Source organism: Stegostoma tigrinum, chromosome 21 (assembly GCF_030684315.1).
Source record: "Stegostoma tigrinum isolate sSteTig4 chromosome 21, sSteTig4.hap1, whole genome shotgun sequence".
In the NCBI taxonomy this organism is placed as follows: Eukaryota; Metazoa; Chordata; class Chondrichthyes; order Orectolobiformes; family Stegostomatidae; genus Stegostoma; species Stegostoma tigrinum.
This window is the reverse complement of record NC_081374.1, coordinates 47,706,039-47,725,342: the sequence shown is the minus strand read 5'-3', so window position 1 is coordinate 47,725,342 and position 19,304 is coordinate 47,706,039. Positions and strand designations below refer to the sequence as shown.

Here is a 19,304-nt window from a genome sequence, read left to right as displayed (position 1 = left end):
TAATCTAGTCCCATTTGTCAGCAGTTGGCCCATATCCCCCTAATCTCTTCCTATTCAGAGACTCAGGATAAATGGGCTTTTTCTGTTTGGCAAGCCATAACTAGTGGGGTACCACTAGGTTTGGTTCTCAACTAACCCCAACTATTTACAATCTATATTAATGACTTACATGCAGGAAGAGCAATACAAGCACATTTGCAGATGATGCTGAAATTGGTGGGAAAATAAGTTGCCATGAAGAACTAAAAAACTTACAAATGGATACAGTCAAGTTAGGATAATGGGCCAAAATTTGGTAGATGTAGTTTAATGTGAATAAGTGTGAGGTCCATTCACAACATACTATTTATCCTCAGCCCACTGTCTACCCACAGCCCACTGTCCACCTACAGCCCACTGTCCACCCACAGCCCATTGTATACTCACAGTCACTGTCTAGACATGGTCGACTGTCTACCCACAGCCCACTGTCTAGCCACAGCCCACTGTCTACCCACAGTCCACTGTCTACCCACAGTCCACTGTCTACCCACAGTCCACTGTCTAGCCACAGCCCACTGTCTACCCACAGTCCACTGTCTACCCACATTCCACTGTCTAGACATGGCCCACTGTATAAACACAGCGCATTGCTGCACTGATTACACTGGTTCGGTCATATCCTTTAGGGAGAGAAATCTGCCATCCTTAATTGGTCTGACCTACATGTTATTTCAGACTGACAGCAATGTGTTTGATTCTTAACTTCCCTCTGAAATGGCCTAACAAGCTGAGATAATAAGGTGTAGAGCTGGATGAACACAGCAGGCCAAGCAGCATCATAGGAGCCAGAAGGCTGACGTTTTGGGCCTAGGAAGAGTCTAGACCCAAAATGTCAACCTTCCGGCTGCTATGATGCTGCTTGGCCTGCTGTGTTCATCCAGCTCTACATCTTATTATCTCGGATTCTCCAGCACCTGCAGTTTCTATTATCTCTGGCCTAACAAGCTATTCAGTTACATCAAAACTGCCACAACAAAGTGGAGATAGAATTGAACTGGATTGAAGTAAACACCAGAAATAATAAAACCAAACCTTGGCTAGTTGAACCAGCAAAGACTTAATAACTTAATGTCTCATAACTTGTGCCAAATTGGCAGTGCTGGCTCACAGACTGATTAATCAACTGGTATAGTCAAACTCACTGAGTTTGTGTAGAAAACATCTGAGACACCTCCAGTCCCTATGAAGTTTCACGACATCAATGGCAAGAAATCATTTTATTTATTACAATTTTCTGTCCCCCAGTCAGCTAACAAATCAATGCTGCTCCATGGCAAATGCCAATTGGAAAAGGTATTGATGTTGGCAAAGGTACAAAATACACTCTGGTTGTGTCTGATTTCAATGTCCTGCTGGTTAAGCATAACACACCGCCCGCACATGTCCCACTAGCTCTTCATGTCCCACTGACCCTATATATCCCACTGCCTGTACATATCCTACCGCCCGCACATGTCCCACTAGCTCTTCATGTCCCACTGACCCTATATATCCCACTGCCTGTACATATCCTACCGCCCGCACATGTCCCACTAGCTCTTCATATCCCACTGACCCTATATATACCACTGCCTGTACATATCCTACCGCCCGCACATGTCCCACTAGCTCTTCATATCCCACTGACCCTATATATACCACTGATTGCACATATCCTACCGCCTGTACATATCCCACTGACTGTACATATCCTACTGCGCGTACATATCCCACTGACTGTACATATCCTATTGCCCGCACATGTCCCACTAGCTCTTCATATCCCACTGACCCTGTATGTCCCACTGATTGTACATATCCTACCACCTGTACATGTCCCACTGCCTGTACATATCCCACTGATTGTACATATCCCACTGATTGTACATATCCTACCACCTGTACATGTCCCACTGCCTGTACATATCCCACTGATTGTACATATCCCACTGATTGTACATATCCTACCGCCTGTACATATCCCACTGATTGTACATATCCTACCGCCCGCACATGTCCCACTAGCTCTTCATATCCCACTGACCCTATATGTCCCACTGCCTATACATATCCTACTGCCCATACATATCCCACTGACTGTACATATCCTACCGCCTGTACATATCCCACTGATTGTACATATCCTACCGCCTGTACATATCCCATGGATTGTACATATCCTACCACCCGCACATGTCCCACTAGCTCTTAATATCCCACTGATTGTACATATCCTACCACCTGTACATATCCCACTGACTGTACATATCGTACTGCCTGTATATGTCCCACTAGCTCTTCATATCCCACTGACCCTATATATCCCACTGATTGTACATATCCTACCGCCTGTACATATCCCACGGATTGTACATATCCTACCGCCTGTACACATCCCATTGACGGTACATATCCTACCGCCTGTACATACCCCACTGATTGTACATATCCTACCACCTGTACATATCCCACTGATTGTACATATCCTACCACCTGTACATATCCCACTGCATGTACATATCCCACTGCCTGTACATACCCCACTGCCTGTACATACCCCACTGCCTGTACATGTCTTACTGACTATACATATTCCACTGGCTATACATAACCCACGCCTGTTCATATCCCACTGGATGCATATCCTAGTGAGTGTTCATATCCCATTGCATGGCCACATCACACTGGCTAAAGATATTCTACTGGCTGTACAGACTGTACTGCTTGTTCATAGCCCACTTGATACACATATTCCACTGCCTGCACACATCTTGTTCACAGTATGTATTTAATTGACATTGCATATCACATTTCTCATTGACTGTCCATATTTCTTTTGTTGTATATATTTGATTGGCTACGGGGATCTCATCAACTACAGTAGCTTACTGGCCCAGATCCTGAAGAAAATTTCATCTGTTTGGCTGAGGCTTGGCTTTGTTTTGGGGTTTTGCAGTGGGTTGACCTTGTCTCCCTCTGTTCAGGATATGTCCTGAGTGAGGCTATGAAATTACCTTCACTAAGTAGTGTCCCCCAGACTCAGCTAGACTGGCAAGGATGTCCATTTCCATTGGAACACCCTGAAACTCATACGTCCCACTTGCTGCATTTTCCAATGAAAAAGCCAGTTGTGGTGTCTGTTTAAGGTCCAGTTGGGCTTCAGCTGGTAGGCACTTTTGCCTGGTTACACCATTAATCCTACATAGCAAATGGTCTCTCAGCATCTCATTCAGGGTTAAATCAAAGTCACAGGTCACTGCCAGTCATCTTAAATGAGTCAAAAATCCCGACACCAATTCCCCTGGTTCTCGAATTGCCGAGTAAAACTGAAAGTGTCCGAATTAGAGGACTCTGGAGGTCATAATATTCTTTAGCTAAATCCGCCAAATCTTGAAAGGTTTTCAGGGAAAATTAGACTCCTAATAGCCAAGAGAGCTGCGAGTCAACAAGCTGTTTGGAGAATTATTCGTTGCTTTCTTGGCTGGAACAAAAATAAACCCTTTCTTTCCACATACAGGGTACAGACTTTGATGGCAGGATCAAATGAGTCAAGCTTCTCAAATTAGAGCATCATGTCCGAGATGCTTACTCCAACTCAAAGACAACTGTTGTGAGTGAATTTCTTCAGGAACATGCTTTTCTATTGTTGCCACCGAAATAAGAGACTGATATCCTGCCAGAAAGCTACCCTTTATTTGCATGTGAAGAGTCCTTGACACTGGCTGAGCTCCCTCTGAGCCAAGTCCTAGAGTGAACAGAATTCCCGACGTTCCTGTTTATATCTGTCAGCCAGGGCTCCCTGATTGGACCAGAGTAACAGCCCCTACCAGGGAGCTCATATTCTTTGAGGTTGATCTGGCTGACCTCATTACAATCACCACAGATGCACAATTTAAGAATAAGAGATCTCCCATTTAAGGTAGGGAAAGGATCTTTTTTCCTCTGAGGCATTGTTGCTAGAGGCAGATTGTGAAATTTTATTAAAAGTTATGATGGTAGATAACAAGCACGAAACATTTCATAATTCATAATTCTGTATAAATATATATTCCACTGGTAACTGAATTCTCCATGAGGAAATAGCTAACTGAAAGGTTTTAAAAAAAAATGAGATTAACAAGATTGCTAAGAGCAGTAAGGCTGAATGCTGGCAGAGTTTTAGATACCAACAAAGGATGACCGCAACATTGAATATAAAAGTGAATTGTGAGAAATTCTACAAGCATGCAAAATGGAATAATTTAGCAAAAGTAAGCATAGGTCTCAAAGGCTGAGACAGGAGAAATTATAATTTGAACCAAGGGGACAGCAGGAACTTTAAATGAATATTTAGTGACAGTGGAAGACAAAAATCAAATACTGGAAACGGTAAGAAATTTAAAGTAATTGATGCTAGAAAAGAAAAATGAGGCAGCATGGAGGCTAAGTGGTTTGCACTGCTGCGTCCCACCACCAGGGTCCCAGGTTTGATTCTTACTCCATGAAGAAATATTGCAAAAATTAGCAAGACTGAAAGCTGACAAATTTCTAGCATCCAAGATAACGAAGTGTGGAGCTGGATGAACACAGCAGGCCAAGCAGCATCTTAGGAGCCCAAAAGCTGACATTTCGGGCCGAGACCCTTCATCAGACAAGGGGGAGGGCGAGAGGGTGCTGAAATAAATAGGGAGTGAGGGGAAGGTGGATCAAAGATGGATAGAGGAGAAGATAGGTGGAGAGGAGACAGACAAGTTAAAGAGGCGGGGATGGAGCCAGTAAAGGTGAGTGTAGGTGGGGAGGCAGGGAGGAGATAGGTCAGTCCAGAGAGGACGGACAGGTCAAGGAGGAGGGATGAGGTTAGTCAGTAGGAAATGGAGGTGCAGCTTGAGGTGGGAGGAGGGGATAGGTGAGAGGAAGAACAGGTTAGAGAGGAAGGGACGAGCTGGGGTAGTTTTGGGATGCAGTGGGGGAAGGGGAGATTTTGAAGCTGGTGAAGTCCACATTGATACCATTAGGCTGCAGGGTTCCCAAGCGGAATATGAGTTGCTGTTCCTGCAACCTTTGGGTGGCATCATTGTGGCACTGCAGGAGGCCCAGGATGGACATGTCGTCTAAGAAATGGGAGGGGGAGTTGAAATGGTTCGTGACTGGGAGGTGCAGTTGTTTATTGCGAACTGAGTGGAGGTGTTCTGCAAAGCGGTCCCCAAGCCTCCATTTGGTTTCCCCAATGTAGAGGATGCCACAACGGGTACAGTGGATGCAGTATACTACATTGGCAGGTGTGCAGGTGAACATCTGCTTGATATGGAAAGTCATCCTGGGGGCTGGGATGGGGGTGTGGGAGGAGGTGTGGGGGCAAGTGTAGCATTTCCTGCGGTTGCAGGGGAAGGTGCCTGGTGTGGTGGGGTTGGAGGGCAGTGTGGAGCGGACAAGGGAGTCACGGAGAGAGTGGTCTTTCCGGAAGGCAGAAAAGAGTGGGGATGGAAAAATGTCTTGGGTGGTGGGGTCGGATTGTAGATGGCGGAAGTGTCGGAGGAAAATGCGTTGTATCCGGAGGTTGGTGGGGTGGTATGTGAGGACTAGGGGGATTCTATTTGGGCGTTATTGCCGTGGCGGGGTGTGAGGGATGAGTTGTGGGAAATGCGGGAGACACGGTCTGAGGAGCTCGAACAGTTCATCCACTTCACCAACACCTTCCACCCCAACCTCAAGTTCACCTGGGCCATCTCCAACACATTCCTCACCTTCCTGGACCTCTCTGTCTCCATCTCAGGCAACCAGCTAGAAACTGATGTCCATTACAAGCCCACCAACTCCCACAGCTACCGAGAATACACCTCCTCCCACCCATCCCCCTGCAAAAATTCCATCCCCTATTCCCAATTCCTTTGCCTCTGCTGCATCTGCTCCCAGGATGAGACATTCCACTCCCGCACATCCCAGATGTCAGTGTTCTTCAAGGACCGCCACATCTCCCCCACAGTGGTCGAGAACGCCCTCGACCACGTCTCCTGCATTTCCCGCAACACATCCCTCACACCCCGCCCCCGCCACAACCGCCCCCAGAGGATCCTCCTCGTTCTCACATACCACCCGACCAAACTCCGGATATAACACATCATCCTCCGACACTTCCGCCATCTACAATCTGACCCCACCACCCAAGACATTTTTCCATCCCTACCCTTGTCTGCCTTCCAGAGAGACCACTCTCTCCGTGACTCCCTTGTCCGCTCCACACTCCCCTTCAACCCCACCACACCTAGCACCTTCCCCTGCAACCACAGGAAGTGCTACACTTGCCCCCACACCTCCACCCTCACCCCCATCCCTGCCCCCAAGATGACTTTCCATATTAAGCATATGTTCACCTGCACATCTGCCAATGTGGTGTACTGTACCCATTGTGGCTTCCTCTACATTGGGGAAACCAAGCGGAGGCTTGGGGACCGCTTTGCAGAACACTTCCACTCAGTTCACAATAAACAACTGCATGTCCCAGTCGCAAACCATTTCAACTACCCCTCCCATTCCTGAGACGACATGTCCATCATGGGCCTCCTGCAATGCCACAATGATGCCACCCGAAGGTTGCAGGAACAGCAACTCATATTCCACTTGGGAACCCTGCAGCCCAATAGTATCAATGTGGACTTCACAAGCTTCAAAATCTCCCCCTCCCCCACTGCATCCCAAAACTACCCAGCTTGTCCCCGCCTCTCTAACCTGCTCTTCCTCTTACCTGTCCGTCCTCCCTGGACTGACCTATTCCCTATCTCCCCACCTACACTCACCTCTACAGGCTCCATCCCTGCCCCTTTAACTTGTCTGTCTCCTCTCCACTTATCTTCTCCTCTATCCATCTTCGATCCGCCTACCCCTCTCTACCTGTTTATTTCAGGACCCTCTTCCCATCCCCCCTCTCTGATGAAGGGCCTAGACCATTTGGGTCAGCTTTTGTGCTCCTAAGATGCTGCTTGGCCTGCTGTGTTCATCCAGCTCCACATTTTATTATCTCGGATTCTCCAGCATCTGCAGTTCCCATTATCTCTGATCACAAATTTCCAGCAGCTCATGGTTTGACTATTTTGAAAAAAGTGGCTGCAGAATTAGTCGATGCACTGATCTGGATCTGTCAAAATTCTCCAGATTCTGGAGCAGCCCCAGTGAATTGAAAATTTGGCAATTGTGTAAATGTTTAAATGATTGAAACGTTTAATATTTAAGAAAAGGAGAGACAGAGAGAATACAGGCCTGTTAACTGACATCAACCTTCAGACAAATGCCAGTAAATTCAAGTGTAACAGGATTTTGAGCAGAGTTAATAAAGGAGAAGCAGTGAATTTATATATTTAGATATTGAAAAGACATTTGATTAGATGCTAAATGAAAAGGCACAAAGTAAGGATTCTGGGATAGTGGGCATTATAACAGCTCGCATGGAAGATGAATTAACTGTCAGAAAACAGACTTGGAAAACAATCCAGTCATTTTTAAGTTGACAGGCTGCAACTAATGGGGTGTCACATGGATTAATGTCATGACTTCAGTCATTTCTACATTGACTACTTAGGTTAATGACTTGTATATCTGATTTGCTGGCAGTACAAACTTAGACGATAAAATAAGCTGTGTGAATACAAGTGATGATGTTTCCCCAGCCCTGCCATGAAGCTGGGGAGAGTAGATAAAATTTGGAATGAGGTGGATCTGGTTAACAGTACACAGCTCCCTACTTTTGTACACTTTAGAAGAATGAGAGGTGATTTCAATGAAATTGCTGGTTTCTGACAGGCACTGACAGGTGGACATTGAGAGTCCTGTCGCCCTGATTAGAGTCTCAAACTGTCTCAGGATGACAGGGCTGAATTGGTGGACTGAAATGAAGGGAAAGGTCTTCCCTGAAAGGCAGTATGAACATTGGAGATTCCTTAATCCTCTGGGCTGTGCATGCTCAGTTACTGAGACTTTGCAAGGGAGAAACACGGCTGTGAAGGTGTGTAAGGGCTGGCAGTGGGAGTGGAGGGGATAAGAATGGGAGTGTTGGTGAATGAGTGTGAAGGTGTGAATTGGAGTGTGAGGGTGATGAAAGGGGCGTGAAGATGGGAGTGTGGATGACAGTGAGTGAGGAGAAGCGTGGCAGCAGTGAGGGTGGGTGTGCGTTTGAGTGAGAGTGTGGGTGAGTGTGGGAGGGAGAGCAGGGGTGGAAATGGGAGTTTGAGAGAAGGGGAATGGGAATGTGAGACTAAGAGCGGGAATAGAAGTGGGAGTGGGAGGGAGGAGGAAGTGTATGGGAGTGTGAGTGGGAGGTTGTTGGGAGTGACAGTCTGGGTGGGACGTGGGAGGGCAAGGGTGAAGGGAGTGAATACCTGGATGGGCAGTGGGAGGGTCAGGGCAGTGGTGACTAGATGGGCAATGGGAGGGTGTGGGTGAGGAGAGTCTGACTGGGTGGGCACTGAGAAGTTGAGGGTGAGGGGAGGGAGTGTCTGGGTGGGCAGTGGGAGGGCGAGGGCAGTGGTTGGATGGGCAGTGGAAGGGGGAGGGGAATGGGTCTGTGGGTGGGCAGTGGGAGGGTGAGGGCAGTGAGTGTGTGGGTGGGCAGTGTGACGGTGAGGGCAGTGAGTGACTGGGTGAGCAGTGGGATGGTGAGGGCAGTAGGAGGGTGAGGGCAGTGAGTGACTGGGTGGGCAGTGGGAGGGTGAGGGCAGTAGGAGGGTGAGGGCAGTGAGTGGCTGGGTGGGCAGTGGGAGGGCGAGGGCAGTGTTTGGATTGGCAGTGGGAGGGTGAGGGGAATGGGTCCGTGGGTGGGCTGTGGGTGGGTGAGGGCAGTGAGTGTGTGGGTGGGCAGTGTGATGGTGACGGCAGTGAGTGTGTGGGTGGGCAGTGGGACGATGAGGGTAGTGAGTGTGTGGGTGGGCCGTGTGACGGTAAGAGCAGTGAGTGACTGGGTGGGCAGCGGGATGCTGAGGGCAGTAGGAGGGTGAGGGCAGTGAGTGACTGGGTGGGCAGTGGGAGGGTGAGGGCAGTGAGTGTGTGGGTGGGTAATGGGTGGGTGAGGGCAGTGAGTGACTGGGTGGGCAGTGGGAGGGCGGGGCAATGAGTGTGTGGGTGGGCAGTGGGAGGATGAGGGTAGTGAGTGTGTGGGTGAACCGTGGGAGGGTGAGGGCAGAGTGTGCGGGCGGGCAGTGGGAGGGTGAGGGTGAGGGTAGTGAGTGTGTGGGTGGGCAGTAGGTGGGTGAGGGCGAGGGGAGTGTGTGGTTGGGCAGTGAGAGGGTGAGGGCAGTGAGTGTGTGGGTGAACAGTGGGAGGGTGAGGGCAGTGAGTGACTGGGTGGGCAGTGGGAGGGTGAGGACAGTGAGTGACTGGGTGGGCAGTGGGAGGGTGAGGGCAGTGAGTGACTGGGTGGGCAGTGGGAGGGTGAGGACAGTGAGTGTCTGGGTGGGCAGTGGGAGGGTGAGGACAGTGAATGACTGGGTGGGCAGTGGGAGGGTGAGGGCAGTGAGTGACTGGGTGGGCAGTGGGAGGGTGAGGACAGTGAGTGACTGGGTGGGCAGTGGGAGGGTGAGGGCAGTGAGTGACTGGGTGGGCAGTGGGAGGGTGAGGGCAGTGAGTGACTGGGTGGGCAGTGGGAGGGTGAGGGCAGTGAGTGACTGGGTGGGCAGTGGGAGGGTGAGGACAGTGAGTGGCTGTGTGGGCAGTGGGAGGGTGAGGGCAGTGAGTGACTGGGTGGGCAGTGGGAGGGTGAGGGCAGTGAGTGACTGGGTGGGCAGCGGGAGGGTGAGGGCAGTGAGTGACTGGGTGGGCAGCGGGAGGGTGAGGGCAGTGAGTGACTGGGTGGGCAGCGGGAGGGTGAGGGCAGTGAGTGACTGGGTGGGCAGCGGGAGGGTGAGGGCAGTGAGTGACTGGGTGGGCAGCGGGAGGGTGAGGGCAGTGAGTGACTGGGTGGGCAGTGGGAGGGTGAGGGCAGTGAGTGACTGGGTGGGCAGTGGGAGGGTGAGGGCAGTGAGTGACTGGGTGGGCAGTGGGAGGGTGAGGGCAGTGAGTGACTGGGTGGGCAGTGGGAGGGTGAGGGCAGTGAGTGACTGGGTGGGCAGTGGGAGGGTGAGGGCAGTGAGTGACTGGGTGGGCAGTGGGAGGGTGAGGGCAGTGAGTGACTGGGTGGGCAGCGGGAGGGTGAGGGTCGTGAGCGACTGCGTGGGCCGTCGGAGGGTGAGGTCACTGGGGTTGTGAGGGGTCCCAGGGAGGGCGGGTCCCAGTGAGCGGTTCCCACTGGTTCACGGCTCAGGCCCGGGGGCGGCTCCGCGATCCGCTGGTGCATATAAAGAGCCGCGAACAGAGCGGCCCCATCCCGCTCTGTGCCCCTTCTGTTCCGTCTCTGTCAAACTTCTCAGACTTGGAGAATATGTCTCCCAGCCCGCCCGCGGCATCCGAGATCCCCTTGGAGGGTGAGGAACGGGGCGGGGAGGTGAGAGAGTGGGGGGGAAAAAAAGAGTGTGATTGGGATAGAGAGTGGGTAGGGTGCGTGTGAGGGATTGAAAGGGATAGATAGTGAGTGGGTAAGGTGCGTGAGTGGGGTTGAATGGGATAGTGAATGAGCGAGAGGGTGAGTGGGTAAGGTGCGTGAGTGGGGTTGAATGGGATAGTGAATGAGCGAGAGGGTGAGTGGGTAAGGTGCGTGAGTGGGGTTGAATGGGATAGTGAATGAGCGAGAGGGTGAGTGGGTAAGGTGCGTGAGTGGGGTTGAATGGGATAGTGAATGAGCGAGAGGGTGAGTGGGTAAGGTGTGTGAGTGGGGTTGAATTGAGGGTGAGTGGGTAAGGTGCGTGAGTGGGTAAGGTGCGTGAGTGGGGTTGAATTGAGGGTGAGTGGGTAAGGTGCGTGAGTGGGGTTGAATTGAGGGTGAGTGGGTAAGGTGCGTGAGTGGGGTTGAATTGAGGGTGAGTGGGTAAGGTGCGTGAGTGGGGTTGAATTGAGGGTGAGTGGGTAAGGTGCGTGAGTGGGGTTGAATTGAGGGTGAGTGGGTAAGGTGCGTGAGTGGGGTTGAATTGAGGGTGAGTGGGTAAGGTGCGTGAGTGGGGTTGAATGGGATAGTGAGTGGGTAAGGTTGAATTGAGGGTGAGTGGGTAAGGTGCGTGAGTGGGGTTGAATGGGATAGTGAGTGGGTAAGGTTGAATTGAATAGAGAGTGAGTGGGTAAGGTGTGAGTGGGTAAGGTGCGTGAGTGGTGTTGAATGGGATAGTGAGTGGGTAAGGTGCGTGAGTGGTGTTGAATGGGATAGTGAGTGGGTAAGGTGCGTGAGTGGTGTTGAATGGGATAGAGAATGAGTGAGTAAGGTGCGTGAGTGGTGTTGAATGGGATAGAGAATGAGTGAGAGGGTGAGTGGGTAAGGTGCGTGAGTGGGATAGAGAATGAGTGAGAGGGTGAGTGGGTAAGGTGCGTGAGTGGGGTTGAATGGGATAGAGAATGAGTGAGAGGGTGAGTGGGTAAGGTGCGTGAGTGGGGTTGAATGGGATAGAGAATGAGTGAGAGGGTGAGTGGGTAAGGTGCGTGAGTGGTGTTGAATGGGATAGAGAATGAGTGGGGTTGAATTGAATAGAGAGAGGGTGTGTGGGTGGGGTTCGAATGGGATAGTGTGGGTGGGTAAGGTGCGTGAGTGGGGTTGAATGGGATAGTGAGAGGGTTTGAGTGGGTAATCAACATAGTCATTGTCATGATGGAACACTTGCACTATTTCTCTCTCTATAACTGTTTCTAACGCTGTAAGTATTTGTCTCAATCCCTAACTCTATCTATCTCTAAGTTTCTCTACTATGTTATCCCTACGTCTACCTCCTGCTCTAAACTTTGTGTCCTCTTGACTGGTTGCTATGGGATCAAAGCATTTCTCTGTTATCATCTGCTTATATAGTTTGAGTTGATAGTCTGGAAAGCTGATTGCCTCTCACCACCACTGAGCTGTTCCCTACTGTGTCACAGCCCCTTAAACTCTACTGTCCTCTCTTGTAGTACCTGAAGGGCAGCCTTTGGATCTGGCTGTTGATGATGTGACTGGCACCTCGCTGACCCTCAACTGGAACCCGCCCATGTACATTGGTCCTGCTGGGCTGGCAGGATACCTTGTGGAATATCGCAAGGAAAGCAGTGAGTTACACCCTCATTTCCCTCCACACCAACTGATGCAGATAATGCCTGTTCCACACCTTGATTAATGGTCTGAGGTTTGCCAACATGACAAGCTGCAGATAGCCTGAGCAAAGGAAAATGATAGGGACTTAGACTGGGCACAAGAGGGCAGATGGAGGAGCCTGTAGTGTGGGAGGGATCTGTAGTTAGGATTACAAGTTTGCACAGATCCAACACAGACTTGTGATTGTGCTAAGCCCACCACAGAGATCCCTATCCATAATTTGCTGACAATGTCTTTGCTTGAAGTCGAATCCAGTTCAGTTGATGAGTGACGTCTTCAACTCGCTACTTTTAGACAGTGATTATGGAGCATAGAGATCTCAAAAGTGTTTGATCTGGACTCCTTGCCTGAGTCATCTCACATTTGAGTATGGACCTCAATCCAAATAAAGGTTAAATATTTAAATCAAACATATCATTGACCAGAAATAAAAAAATTACTACAATTACAATTCTTCCAGTCACCTTCAGTGAAGGAATTGACTTACATACATTCTTCCTCGTGTACATGTGAATTGATGTTGATTCAGATGAATATTTTATGCACTGTAAGTGTTTCTGTTTACCTATATTTAGTGACCATCTGTCTCCAATCTGGAATTGTACATACAGCAACAGAGAGCCACTACCAGGGCAACAGGCAGAGTGGGATCGTGAAGAGTTTATAAATACATGGCAAATAGAATAAATCCACTGAATGAGAAGTAAAATTCAACTTAAGGATATGTGACATTGTGACCATCTCTGAGACTTGGCTACAAGATAGTCACAATCGAGAGATAAATTGAGGGATATATGTGCGTACAAAAGACAAGGAAGAAAAGGAATATCATTAAAGGACACTATTAAATGGCGGTTGTAGTAGGGAAGAGCAGGCAGTAGAATGCTTTGGGTACTATTGATACATTATAATGGAATGGAAGTTATTTACAGATCTCCTGATGGTGGTGGTGTCGCAGGGTGCTTCAACATGGAGCTCACAGAAGCTTACTACAAACATTTGTGCGCAGTTATAATTGGAGAGTTTAATTTTCACATTGACTGGGGGAAACAGAAGAGCATGAGTTCTGAAGGCAGCAGATGTCTGTGTTCAAAAGAGTTTTCTGATCCAAAACATTGACACTAAGCTGTTTTAGACCTGGTGATGAGTAATCAGCTTGAATTAGTTAGTAATCCAACAGCCAGTAGCATCTGTTTGATAATAACCACATGAGTAAATTCTATATTTGGATTCCGAGGAAGATGAATCACAAACCAAGATTTTATACTAAGGTATGGTTCTTTTTGAAGGGATGAAGAAGGTTGAATTTTTTTGAAAGTAAAATGAGACCATCGCTAGCACTAAAGGATGCAAGGTCTACTTATGTCCTTCTGTTATGAACAATACATTACATTTAATTGATATTTTGTGTGTTTAAAAGGGGAGACTTAAAGAATAATGTTTGAATGTTGGTGCTGGAAACTCTAGAGGTGTGTTTGACTGTATATAATTTTAATGGAGCTTTACACCTCTTGCACTGAAGGGTTGGGGGGTGCTTGAAGTTTAATGCATGTAGGAGAAAAGGAGATGACTGCAATAGGGTTAGGAATCTACATGAGACAGAAAAATTTAAACATTACTGGGTGTGTGCGAGAGAAAGACTGCTGAAAATAGAGATTAGGGAACTCGTCTAGTTGGTCTGAGGTGTAAGTAGTTTAGAGAATTTACATTGATTTGAGTGAGTTTAGCTTGCATTTGACCCAGTGAAGTGTAACACTAAAACAATGTACTGGAAACCAAAGCCTGCTACTTTAAGAGTCATCAAAAAAAACCAGCTTTCTTTACTGAACAAGAATCACTATTTGCAAAAGTAATCTGACTCTGGCTACAGATTAATCATCAGCAATGATGTTCCTAACTAAAACTCTGATCCCCTAATAAACTCCCGCTTACACACATAGCTACACCAGCTTAACTAGGTTTTGGACACGGAAGAAATATTTAGCAGTCCCTGTCTCCATGTTCTGTGGTTGAGCTGATCATTATGACTCCTGTGCTGTCCAGCAAATTGATTTGGTCACCTACCTCCAGATGCTTAGTGAGAGACACAACGTGCTTCGTTTGCTTATTTTTAAAAGGTATCAGTTATCTGTTAAAAGTCACTGCTTACAAGTATTGTTGCATGAAAAATAAACTGGTTTTCTTCAAGTTTACAGTGAGTTTGTACCACAGAGAACAGAGCGACCACTCCTGAGCTGGGGAAGAACTAAACACTTTCTCTTTGAGATGTTCTCAGCTCCAAACTGTTGAGTTACCTGAGAACCAATCACACACAGTAATTAGCAGGCAAAAAGTCTATCATCAATAGCTGGTCACTAGTCTATAGACCTGTCAACTTTTCGTTGCCAGCAAAACCTGCATCACTATACTCCCAGAACCCCAAGTTGTCTGCAGCTCAGTTGCTACTTGTTCAAAATATGTAAACACCATGGGAGTCAGGTTATTTGCTTTCAAATTATACAACTATCATCTCAAACTTAGCTTTTAAAACTGCTCTCTCATTTCAGTTCAGTTTTTAAAAACCATAAAATGTCATGGCAGACCAGGTAGCATCAGAGGAGCAGGAAGACTGACATTTCAGGGTGGAACCTTTCTTCAGAAATGGCTTCACAGTGGGGTTATAACTCTTGGAGATAGTTAAAAACTACCGATGCTGGAGTCAGAGATAAGTGTGTAGCTGGAGGAACACAGTAGAAGGGTCCTGACTCAAAACATCAACTTTGCTGCACTTCTGATGCTGCCTGGCCTTCTGTGTTCCTCCAGCTCCACACTCTTGTCTCTGACTCCAACATTGGCTGTTCCTACTGTTGCTTGACATAAGATGTCATGGTCCTTGCATTAGGTATCTCCAGAAGACATACATCAGCTGAAGGTAAAAGAATCAAAGGAATTTGTTTGCAGTAAATTGGTTCCAACCACCTTGACAAGAAGCAGTGGCTTGGAGATTGAGCAAGCTGCTCACCAGCGGTTTGATGATTGTAGGGATATTACTAAGTAACAGGAATAATGAAAATTTGAATTAGTTCCTGATGGAATTTTCTTTCATTCACTCATGGGACATTGACTTTACTGGCTGGAACAGCATTACCCATCCCCAGCTGGCCTCGGAGGTGGTGGTGATCTTCCTCCTTGAAGTAAATATGTCAGAATTTTGACTGTGACACTGAAAGAACTTCCAACAGGGTAGTGAGTGGTTTGGAAGGGAACTTAAGGATGATGGTGTTCCTGTGTATCTGCTGCCCTATTAGATGAAAGAGATTTGAGAGTTTGGAAAATGCTGTCTAAAGAACCTTGCTGAATTTCTGCAGTGCATCCTGTAGATGGTACATACTGCTGCTACTGATCATCGTTTGTGGATGTAGTGAATGTGGTGCCAATCATGTGACTTTGTCCTGGATGGTGCTAAGCTTCTTGAGTGTTATTGGAGCTGCACCCATCCAGGTAAGTGGGGAGTATTCCATCACATTCCTGACTTGTCTTGTAGATGGTGGACTGGCTTTGGAGAGTCAAGAGGTGAGTTACTTGCTGAGAATCCTACCTGCTCTGGTAGCCACAGTTGAGTTCATGGTCAGTGGTAACTTAGGATTTAACCGTCACTCTCCACCCTCTCAACCTCAGCACCATTGATGTAGACGTTCTGAAGTCAATACTCAGTTCTTTAGTTTTGCCAACATTGAAAGGGAGGTTGTTCTCATTGCACCATGTCACCAAGCTCTCTATCTCCTTTCTGAATCTGACTCATCATTGCTTAATATCAGTCTTAACATGGCGGTGTCATCAGCAAACAATTGTACATGGCATTTATTTGGTGTACAAAGAGCATTGAAAATTTGAATTAGTTCCTGATGGAATTTTCTTTCATTCACTCATGGGACATTGACTTTACTGGCTGGACCAGCATTACCCATCCCTAGCTGGCCTCTAAGGTGGTGGTGATCTTCCTCCTTGAAGTAAATATTTTTTGGGTCATTAAATGTCAAAAGGAGATGGTTATATTGCTCCTTGTTGTAGACAGTTATTACCTGACACACGAATATTACTTGCCACTTGTTAGCCCAAGGCTATTTTCCAGGCCTTGTTGCATTTGGACATGGACTGTTTCAGTACCTAAGGAGTTGCAAATGGTGCTGAACATTGTGCAGTCCTCAGAATGTTCCCACTTCTGAATTTAAATCGGAGGGAAGGTCATTGATGGAGCTGCTGATGATGGCTGGACCTAAGTCACTACCCTGAGGAGGTCTTTGTGGCCCTCTTGTAATACAAGCTTAGTGTCCCTAACCCCTGGACACCGGAGGTCTTGATTCAAGTCCCACAAGTTCAAGAGGTGTGCAATAACAATCCCGAGCAGGTTGATTAGAAAAATAAATTAATTTTTTTAAATAAAACCGAGGAACTCCTGCAGAGATATCCTGGAGCTGAAATGACTAACCACCAATAACCATCTTTCTATAAGCCAGAAATAACACCCCCTGATATCAATTGTTTCCAGTTTTGCTAGAGGTCCTTGATGCCACACTGAGCCAAATGCAGCCTTAATGTCAAGGGCTGTCCCTCTCACCTCCCCTCTGGAATTCAGCTCTTTTGTCCATGTTTGAGCCCAGGCTGCAATGAGGTAAGGAGCTGAGTGGCCCTGATGGAACCCAAACTGGGCGTCACTGAGCAGGTGCTGCTTGACAGCCACTGTTGATGCCTTCCATCTTTTCATTAATGATCATGTGTAGACTGGGGTGGCGTTTTCCCCACTTGTTGGTTCCTTTGCCACCTGCCACATACCCAGCTTAGCAGCTAAGTCCTTTAGGACTTGGAGGTCAATCAAGTAATGCTGCCACCGAGCCACTCGTGATGGTGACATTGAAATTCCCCATGCAAGTATATTCTGGATGTTTGCTGATGCTTCCTTTATAATCAGCAGGATGTTTCCCTCTATCTAGTTTACTTGAAGCTGGAAGACTTCATGGGATCTAGAATGAATGTTGAGTTCTCCCAGGACAACTCCCTCTCCGCTCTATACCACTGTGCCGCCACCTTTGCTGGGTCTGCCCTGTCATTGGGACAGGACATATCCAGCGATGGTGACAGTGGTGTCTGGGATATTCTGTCTGTAGGTGTGGGTTCTATGAAAATGACTATTTTTGGCTGTTACTTGACTAGTCTGTGAGACGGCTGTACCTATAATCCGCCCCCAGTTACTAATGAGTAGGATTTTTCAGGATCAACTGTGCTGGGTTAGCCTTAGTCAATACCAGGTGGTCCATCTAATTTGATTTCTTTTTTCCCTTTCTAGTGACTGTTACAACTGCGTGCCCTGCCCAGCCATTTTAGACTGCAGTTGACTATCATTGACATTGCTGTGTCTCCAGAGTTAGTATGCGCCAGACTGAGTTAAGATGACACTTGCCTTCCTGTTAAACTGATCAAGTTCATTTAAGTCTAACTGACAATCAACAGTGGTTTCATAATAATCAACAGACTTTTAATTCTTGGATTTTTTTCAAATTCAAATTCCACTATCTGCCACGATAACAGTGTGGGGCTGGATGAACACAGCAGGCCCAGCATCATCTTGGGAGCAAAAAAGCTGACATTTTGGGCCTAGACCCTTCATCAGAAAGATTTTTCTGAAGGGTCTAGACCCAAAACGTTGTCTTTTGTGCTCCTCAGATGCTGCTTGACCTGCTGTGTTCATCCAGCCCCACACTGTTATCTTGGATTCTCCAGCATCTGCAGTTCCCATTATCTCCCACCCCCCCTCTTCCTTTCCTCGCTCCCACCCCCCCCTCTTCCTTTCCTCGCTCCCACCCCCCCCTCTTCCTTTCCTCGCTCCCACCCCCCCCTCTTCCTTTCCTCGCTCCCACCCCCCCCTCTTCCTTTCCTCGCTCCCACCCCCCCCTCTTCCTTTCCTCGCTCCCACCACCCCCCCCCCCGTGGGATTTGAATGCAATCCCCAGAACAATACCTGAGTCTCTGGATTAACAGTCCAGTGAACCATCACCTCTCCGTTAATGAAATTTTGTCAAAGATAATTTAGCTGGTGTTTTTCCTGTTTTAATAACTGCTTCATTTTTCATGTTAATAGGACTCTGGCAGGTTGTTGTGAATCTGTCTATAACTGTGTTTTTTTAAAGAAAGGAAATTTGCGGCATTCCAAGCTAAGTTTTAGTCTCAATTCTGAGTTATCCAGCATTGAAATCAACTGGCTTCACAACAAACTCTGGGCTCATCGAGGATCAAAAAATCTTGAACGAGATGGGTATGCAGAGGTACCAAATAGGAACAGGAGCTGCTGTGGAGTAAATTACACGGATTGGAATTTTAAGGCTTTGACTATGCTAAGACTTTTCTTTTCTAGAAGTAAAAGATGTAATAGTGGAGTATTTGAAGTCTTTGACAGGTTAACCTGAGAGTTTTCAGATGAATTGAAGGTAGACATAAAAGTAGGTCAAGGATCCTGTGACTACTCAGCATTTGAACTTAAAGGGTGAAAAGCCTGAAATTGACACATCACAGCTAGACTTAGGTACAACATAGTCACCAATTGAAGAAAAAAATTGAATTGGAGAGTTAAAAAAGAGAAATGGAAAGTGAGGAGAAAGGAAACTAAAAAGAGAAATCAAAATATAAAAGCTTGCACTGGAGTCGTAGAGATTAACAGCAAGGAAAGAGATCCTTTAGTCCAACTTGTCCATGCTGACCAGATATCCTAGATAAATCTAATCCCATTTGGGAGCATTTGGCCAATATCCTTCTAAACTGTTCCTATTCATGTACCCATGCAAATACCTTTTAAATGTTATGATTGTACCAGGCTCCACCACTTTCTCTGGCAGCTCATTCCATACACGCACCATCCCCTGTGTGAAAATGTTAGCCCCTTATGACCCTTTTTCTCACCTTAAACTTATGGCCTCTACTTCCGGACTCCGTTACCCCAGGGGAAGAAACCTTGGCGACTTACCCTATCCATGTCTCTCATGATTTTATAAACTTCTGTAACGTTACCCTTAGTCTCAGATGCTGTTGGGAAAACAGTCCCAGTTTACTCAGCCTCTCTGTGTAGCTCCAACCCTGACAGCATCCT

General features: G+C 47.4%; 1 protein-coding gene across 2 annotated transcripts in view; it reads left to right on the top strand.

The window, feature by feature from the left end:
* The first annotated feature begins 10,310 nt into the window (after positions 1 to 10,310).
* The window catches only part of LOC125462703 (myosin-binding protein H-like), a 51,058-nt gene continuing 42,064 nt past the window's right edge, over positions 10,311 to 19,304 (top strand). For both annotated transcript variants that reach the window (XM_059653512.1, XM_059653511.1), the window contains exons 1-2: positions 10,311 to 10,445; positions 12,007 to 12,141. In XM_059653512.1, the coding sequence (XP_059509495.1) occupies positions 10,403 to 10,445; positions 12,007 to 12,141 (178 nt within the window). In that variant the 5' untranslated portion in view covers positions 10,311 to 10,402. The remainder of the gene's footprint in view (positions 10,446 to 12,006; positions 12,142 to 19,304) is intronic.